At 36.3% G+C, this 8158-nt stretch overlaps 1 protein-coding gene across 3 annotated transcripts; it reads right to left on the bottom strand.

The window, feature by feature from the left end:
• Positions 1–4825: 4825 nt before the first annotated feature.
• Positions 4826–7501, bottom strand: LOC145102615 (uncharacterized). 3 transcript variants are annotated; one of them, XM_079040062.1, is made up of 7 exons: positions 7420–7501; positions 7055–7166; positions 6500–6597; positions 6200–6431; positions 5920–6116; positions 5396–5583; positions 4826–5297 (listed from the first exon to the last, which is right to left on the bottom strand). In XM_079040062.1, exons 3-7 carry the CDS (start codon positions 6595–6597, stop codon positions 5011–5013), a joined length of 1002 nt encoding a protein of 333 aa, XP_078896188.1. In that variant the 5' UTR covers positions 7055–7166; positions 7420–7501; the 3' UTR covers positions 4826–5010. The 3 variants fall into 3 exon arrangements, with proteins under 3 accessions (XP_078896188.1, XP_078896187.1, XP_078896189.1); XM_079040061.1 differs by lacking the exon at positions 7420–7501 and adding an exon at positions 7275–7408; XM_079040063.1 differs by lacking the exon at positions 7420–7501 and adding an exon at positions 7260–7286.
• Between the last annotated feature and the right edge of the window lie 657 nt (positions 7502–8158).

Here is an 8158-nt window from a genome sequence, read left to right as displayed (position 1 = left end):
GTGCACGTGTTCAGCTGGGTACGCCCAGCGTAAGCTGGGGTACGCCCAACATATGAAATTGAATGATTGCGGGTGGTTTTGAGTACGTCGGGCGTACAAAGGGGTACTCGGGGCGTACTCCCTTCACACCAAAACCTTAATTTCTCGACTTGTGCCTTATATAAGCCACATTATATCCTTCCTTATGTCATTTCAAATCAGCCACCACCCCTTTTCACATCCATGAAACCCTAGATTGCCTTGGATGGAACATGGAGCTTAAAAGAAGACTTGTTAGTGTGTACAAGAAGAGGAAGGTGGTGCTCAAGTGTTGATCATGGAAGGGAGCTTGTAGATCCAGAAAGTTCTCATATTTTGCAACCCATTTGAGGTAAAAATCTCTGATCTTGACCTTCCATTTCAGAGATCCTCTTTTGGGTTAGTTTTTTGCCATTTTTATCCTTTTGCTTGGTCTTGGTGAGCTAGGGTTGTTTTAGGGACTCAAACTTGTAGATCTGGACATTTTAAGGTCCCCTCTCTCATAAAGGTGCAAGATTTGTGATGTTTTCAAGTCCAAGCATAAGTTAAGACCATCCATTAAGATCTTTTAAGCTCTAGAGTCCCATTAATCCATGTATGTTAGTAAAGTTGTCAATTTTACTCGAAAAGTCACCTATAGTAGTCAGACTGGAGAGTTGGAGCAAGGGCTGAAGTGATTAAGTGCTTATTTGGAGAGGGTTGGACCTCAGAGGAGTATGTTGGGCATACCCACCTGGTACGTGGCGCGTACTAGCCCCAACAGGTGTACGCTTAGCGTACCAGATGAGTACGCAAGGCGTACTTGGTCTAGTTGCCTCACTTTGTTTTGTTGACTTATGGGCCTTGGACGATGGACTAGGAGTTTTTTAGGGTAGCCTAGTTAGTAATTCATGCCTTTTTGGAGATTGGGCCTTCTTGGGTTAGGTCCAAGATAGATTCGGGCCTTATTGGGCCTTGTGGGCCATTTCGGGTTTGGGCTATTATTTGAATTGTGGATTGTTAGACTAGCTAAGGATGTATGTTTGGATTGGAAATAAGTTATTGGGCTTAGGGTGAGGCCCATGTAAAGGTTTGGGCCATTAGTGGGCCTTTATGGATTTTGGAGTTTTGGGCTTGATTGGTTTTGGACTTAGGCCTTAGTTCTATATCTTGTTGAACCAGGGGTAAAATGGTCATTTTACTCCAAGTATGGATTATGGAACATGGTATAGAACCCAATTGCTAATTGGGTGATATTGTGGTATTGATAGCTCGAGGAGTTGCCGGGACAACAGATAAGGATTTATTGCAGTGGACTTCAGCAGCATGAGGTGTGTTACCTTCCAGTAGGAGTGAGTCAAAGGCACTAATGCCGACCCACTAGTAGTTGTTTATAGTTGAGATGATTGTCTTTGTGGTAATTATTTGGTATGCCACTATATGTTATGCTTTATATGCTAGGATGTTATGATATTATGTGATAACGGTACGAGGGGTGAGATAGTCCCCGGTTACCGGTTGAAAGAGACCGAAGGGGTAGAGAGTACTCATATATGCCTAGAAGTATGTTTATGATATGCTATTATGTGGTAATGGTAGGGGTGAAATATCCACCGTAACCGGTTGAGATAAACCGGAGGGTAGGTCGGGCACCAGATATGTCTGACAAGGGTAGGTCGGACACCCCGGTATGACTGATAGGGGTAGGTTGGGCACCCCGGTATGCCTAACAGGGTAGGTTGAGCACCCTGGTATGCTCAGTAGGGTAGGTCGGGCACCCAGATATGCCTGACAATATGTTTATTGTATGGTATGTTGTATGATGGGAGAACTCACTAAGCTTCATGCTTACAGTTTTCAGTTTTGGTTTCAGGTAATTCTTTTTCAAAAGGAAAGGAACTGGCAGGATCACAACGCATCACACAATGATTTCCGCATTATGAGATCTTTGGGAGTTGTACTATGATAATACATTTCTATGACATGTTTTAGTTATTTGAAATACTAGTTTTTGATTATGAAATGAGTTAACATTATAGATGTTTCAGACTACTGGTTTTATACTTAATTAAAAATGAAATTTTTGGCTATGAATTTTGGGATGTTACATATAGACTTCAGCTACACATCGTGTAACACTGTTCACAACAACCAACTTTTTAAGTGCTTAATTCCTTAAGACAATAGCCCTAACTTTCCATATCTCGATGAAAGAAGGTCTTAATGGATAAATTTTCCAAATTTATTCATTTACATGTCCCAAACACTAACATCTCTCTCCTAGGTCAAAATAGGACAAAAAAGCCACCGGTTCCTTGAATCACGCAAAGTAGGAGGCCAAAATCAAATCTACATATCATAATAGGTCCGGGCGACCTAAAAACTCAAGCTTTGAACCTGGAGTTGTCCAAAATCCATCCAAATATCATTAGAGGGACCAAAAATGCTCCAAAACCCAGATCCACAAAGAAAGGAGCATAAAGCTTAGAACGTGAACACTTACAAAAGTTCAAGAGCATAAGGAAAGGTTGGATCTTCAATTGATCAAACTTCCGATCACCACCAAGGTCTTTCTTCTTCTTGAAGCATCACAAAAATGGGATTTCAACACTCAAAACTCAAGAACACGAGAGATGGGGGCTAGGGTTTCATTCACATGTAGTGGATGCTAATAAGGGCACAAAACCCTAGGATTTATGGTTGTCATATAGCGTCCAAGGCCCGAAATTAAGGTTTTCATGAAAACAGCGGCTACACAATGCTAGTCGAACCTAAGTGCCACGTATCTAAACTTACGTGTGGCGTAAACCTAGAACTTGAATTTCTACATTTACCACAAGGGAAAAACTAAGAAGGGGGTGTTATAATTATAAGTCACAATCATTTTATAGTAGTCTAAACGCATTTGTAAGTCTAGGCAAGAGTTAATAGTTTATTTCATGTTTTGACTTTATAATTCATGCTCTTCTAATCTTGTTAATAATAAAGAATCTATTATAAGTCAAAGTAATCGACTCGTTACCCATCATCTTGAAATTATCAAAATGGTTGAGTGTTGTAGTTTCTCTGTTTCCTAATCTTTTTTGTCGCAAGTATCATCATTAAGAGTATTTTTCATACTTATTTAGCACTTGTCACATAATCGAAAAGACCAAAAATATTAAGTGGAATTCGAGAGGTTAGTTCTTTAAGAGCTTCATTGTCAAGCTTGATATGTTTGCGTTCAGCTTCAAAAATATTGTCAAATGATGGAACAAACATCATACCTAGAATATTGAATGTCCGAGTATCAACTTCAATACCTATTTGCTCCATTTGAACACTAACATTATGTGGCCCATTAACAACATATTTCCAAACTTCTCCGTATGTTAAGCCTTTCAGATCATACTTCACACATTTCCTCTGTTGCATACATTTTTCTATAACCAAAATTGGTTTCTAGTTTGTCAAACCCTAAAATCATTTCATTATTTGCAGTTATTCTACATATTAAGACAATCGGGTCCAAAGGTCGTGGAACTTACATGACAATCAAAATATGTTATAAGAACTATTAACATCCATTGAATTTTACTTTATTTTAGAGATAATTGATCGAACAATAATTACCTTACGGGTATTTGTTTGAATCCTTTTTTTTTTCAGGTTTTAAGTTGAAGAAGATGAAAAACTGTTTTAGTCTTTACATTCAAGAAGATTGGAAGCACAATAATCATTTTATTTTCAGCAAATTTCAAAAAAGCTTTTACATTTTCAGTCTTTAACCTAAAGATGATAACCATTACAATTTTTTTTCCTATTAGCAGAAAAATACTTATACTTAATATTTTTTACAACCATTGTTTACCAACTAAAATAATTAGGGTGGTATAAATACTTACACGAACTCAACAAAAGAGTCTACTCCAAAACCATGAACACCAAAACAGCCCAATGTGTCAAAATTTATCGTAAGAATTTATAGCCTCTAATTTCTTTTAGTATGTAAATAAAGTCCTATATGAAATAAATTAGAATAATCAAAGACCTTTTCTAAAAGAATTTGCGATTGACATTTTAGGTATAAAGTTTTTCTGAAAAATCACTTTTTTTTTACTTTAGACTAGGGGTGCAAACTCATGAGCTACTCGGAATCAGCTCTGTAAAGCTCGACTCGAAACCGATTTTAAACAAACTCAAGCTGAACTCGAGCATACTGTTAAGCTCGTTTATTGAACGAGCTCAAGCTCAAGTCTATCATTAAGCACGATTAAGCTCATGAACCTAGACGAGCCTATATATATATATATATATATATATATATATATATATATATATATATATATATATATGGCAAATTAAGGATTTAAGATATCAATAAACAAGCTTCTTAACAAGCTCGAATCAAGCTTAAGCTTATTTAGGCACATTAAACAAACCAGTAGAGCTTGTATAATTCTTTATGGGCTCAAGGCAAGCAATACAAAAAAGCTCGAATCGAGCCGAGCTCGAGCTCAAGCCTCGTATAACTTAAACAAATCCAAGCCGAGCCTGCTCTGGCTCGGCTTGACTTGGCTCATTTGCACCCCTACTTTAAACTTAAAATATTTGTCATCCAATCCAAATTAACATAACTACATATTAGGGGGCGTGAATGTAACAAACCAAACATGTGGACAAAAACCTTAACTTTTGACATACCACACAAAAAACTTGGAATTTACTCTTCAATAAATACATCTAAACTCATTTTTCATCATTTTACCCAACTTTAACATCTTGTTTAATTTCAACAACCCAACACAAAAGGGTTAAACCCCACCCTCTCCTCTCCTCTCCTCTCCTCTTGTTTACCAATTCCATCCGTTTTTTTTTTTACCAACAAATTACAAAATCAACAAGAGTGTTTATGTGAAAAAGTAGAAACATCTGGCACCACATACATCTGCAAAAAAGAAACAATTCAGCAGCTATGCCTATGCCTATGTCTACACCTACGATTCCTCACCCATTCACACACTTTTTGTTTTGTTATTTTACCTTGTTAAGTAGAACAGACGTTCGAAACTGAGCATCATCTTTTATAAAACTCCACCACATGTAAGTAAGTGGGATTGTAGTTGCATGCCAAACCGCATGTGCATCAATAAATCCTTCGTATGGAGGAAAATCATATATTTCTAAAAGCATTGCTAATGCACCCGAAACTATCACAAACCATAGTTTTATACGCGATGGATGATGAGTTATTCCACCCCATATTGCCCATATTAGTAGTTGTGCTACTCCCATTGTAACACACACTTTCATGTTCCACCCTGTTAATTTTTTTTTATTTATTTAAATTATTAGTTATTGATTGTAAGAAATTATTTATTTATATACGTATAATGGATTATGGAAATGGGAAAGTTACCATAATCGAGTTTGTAGTTGTTGAGGTATAAAATGTGGGTGGTGATAAATGCAAGTAAAGGGGCTGAAACCATGACTCTTGCAGCTTCAAGCCTTACATTGAAGCTTCTTAATATGGAAATAATGAGGGAGTATCCAAGTAATGCAATTGCTGAAAAGTAGTCTAGTTTTTCTGTCAATTCCACATCTCTGTGTAACAATAAAATTTGTTATTTGATATATATATATATATATATATATATATATATATATATATATGAATTTGAATATATTTGGAAAAAAGAAATATATCAATCGGGTAGTGTTTGGTATGTAGTAATCAAAGAGAGGATGGGAATGAAAATCTTGTTTGTTTTATTTTATTATAGTTTATTTTTCTGGAAAAACTTCTTTTTCTTTAGTTTTCAAATTGTGGATAACGAACATGGTAATGGAATTGGAATGTAGTGAGTGATTCCATTCATTTGTGGTTTCATTCCGATTCCATCATACCAAACAGACCCTTATAAAATATAATAAACTCACCTACTATGAAAAACAACACTCCAAAACCATGAATTCAATGCTAGAAGCCCGTATAGATGCCATAAACCAGCATAATCATAGTAAGGCTTTCTATCTAATTTCATGGGTAGCTTGTAATGCAAAAGAATGAAGAAGGAAAGCCACCCATGAAAATGCATTGCTAAATTGAGAGCAGAAAATGCAACAGAAGCAGGCTCCTGTTAAAAAAAGTATTTAATTTTTAAATGTTATTTAGAATCAAAGTTGAGGTGTTAAGATTAATGGGAAGTTGAGAACAAACCTGAATTCCGAATACCCTTTTGAAAGGCCATTTTCCATGATACTTTACTGGTTTTTGACCTAATGATGCTCTTTCTTGCTCCTTTTTTAGCATACAATGATATCTACAATCACTTTGGCAATCCCATTGTTTCCATTGTAGATAATGAGAGGTGGCATTAGATGAGAAGTTGCAGTGTGGAAAGCATGTGTCTCCAACACATCCAATTTTCTCACAGTCTATTAGGCATGATCTAGATTAGGTACAAAAAAGATGTGTAAGTTTTCATTTGAAAGATGATATGAAGATATGAAGGTTTACCTGTATGAAGGGTCAGCATCACCGATGCTTGCATGAAGAACACCCAAGAAACAAGAAAGTGATAAAAGGAAAGTAATCCAGTAGCAATGTAGCAGCATCTGATAAGAAAGTTGTTTTACTCGTGTTAGAATGAATAAGATATGATATTGGCATAATTGATAAAAATAACCGAATCGCATCATTTGGCGAATACTCTAGGCAAAATCTTTCAAACATGAATTCCATATAACAGTCTCAAGTGTCGATTTTGATGATTTGGGAGTGAATTTGTTTGAGCTCAAATCGAAAGTGTGGAGGATATGATTTCAAAAGGTTTGTGGACTGTGGTGTGGGTTTTAGAGATTCGTTTGGTGGGTTTCAGGAACAGGTAACGAAGTCCGAAGGCTGGCCCCATGGCGGTTGTTTCAACTTTTAATCGTGCTCCTATCTAAAGATCGAGGAAAAGGATGAACTTTTAAGCTATAAGATGGTATATTTGAAATGGAGCACATCCATTATATCCAGACGTGAAAAGGTTCAACAAAATATGTTCGCAATGAGTCTTGGATTTGTTACCTGCAGCGATGAATGGTTGCGACGGCAGTGCAGCGATGAACGGCGGCGGAGGAGTGGTTGTGAGGTTGGGACTTGGGAGAGCGATTCGATCTGATGCTGAAATTAACAACACCTGGTTTGGATCATAAAAGCAACTGTAGTAAATACCTAGTCAATTAGTAAAGCAACTAACGTGATTATAGAGCATATAATGGTGTAAGAATACTAATTTGCAAGTTACACTAATTCCGAGAATCTAATCGCTAATGGCAAAGAGTAGCAGAAATTTCTCAATGGGGCTTGTAAATCAAATAGTATCATAAACCACAGAATGGGCAGATCAGAACCGATTTTGAGAAATAGAAGAAGTGATCTTCACCGTTTACCTTGTGAAACTTCCGCCCGATTAACCTCGTCAATGCTATGCGTGTGAGTCTAAGAGAAATTATTTGTGAACTTCTGTTTTCCTTTTATCTACCAACTAGTCCTTAGTAAAGGTAAATGGCATAAAAAAAAAAAAAAAAAAATTTACAAAGAAATTCGATTTTGACACCGTGTTTTTTTTTGTGTCAATTTTGACACTGTGTTTTTCAATTTGTTATAATTCTGACCACTTGACCGGTTAACCAAGGTTGCATGCTGACGTGGCATGATGACATGTCAGTTTTGATGATGTGACATGCTGACATGATATGCTGACGTGTCAAAATTAAATTTTTTTCTCACAAAAAACACTAAGTTTTCATTTTTTTTTTCGATTTTGATACTAAGTTTAATTTTTTCTTTCAACTTTGACACTATGTTTTTTTGTTCCAAATCGAATATCATTTTTTCCAATTTTGTTCAATGTTGACAATTTTCTATTTGACACCGTATAAATATTTTTTTGAACAAATTACGCGAATGGTCCTTTAGGTTTTGGATTTTTCCCTAATCTAGTCCCTACGGTACTTTTTTCCCTCAAATAGTACCTATGGACCATAAGTTGCACGCTTTTGGTCCCCGAGTTGGATGCCCGTCCATTCCAACGTTAAGCTGCTCCATTTGACTTGCACGTGATGGTATTTATGTCATTTTAGCCTAAAGGACCTTTTCTGAACATATAAATTAACAGCTATATCCATT

This window comes from Lactuca serriola, chromosome 4 (assembly GCF_051521515.1).
Source record: "Lactuca serriola cultivar US96UC23 chromosome 4, Lser_US96UC23_V15, whole genome shotgun sequence".
Lineage (NCBI taxonomy): Eukaryota > Viridiplantae > Streptophyta > Magnoliopsida > Asterales > Asteraceae > Lactuca > Lactuca serriola.
This window is presented reverse-complemented; position numbering and strand designations above follow the sequence as displayed.

Excerpts from the sequence above, each read along its gene's own strand:
- LOC145102615 (XM_079040062.1), bottom strand. The coding sequence starts at position 6,597 with ATGCTGCTACATTGCTACTGGATTACTTTCCTTTTATCACTTTCTTGT. Across the intron at positions 6,117-6,199 it reads AAAGGGTATTCGGAATTCAG|GAGCCTGCTTCTGTTGCATT; the intron begins GTTTGTTCTCAA and ends TTTTTTTAACAG. Across the intron at positions 5,298-5,395 it reads CAACTACAAACTCGATTATG|GGTGGAACATGAAAGTGTGT; the intron begins GTAACTTTCCCA and ends AAAAATTAACAG.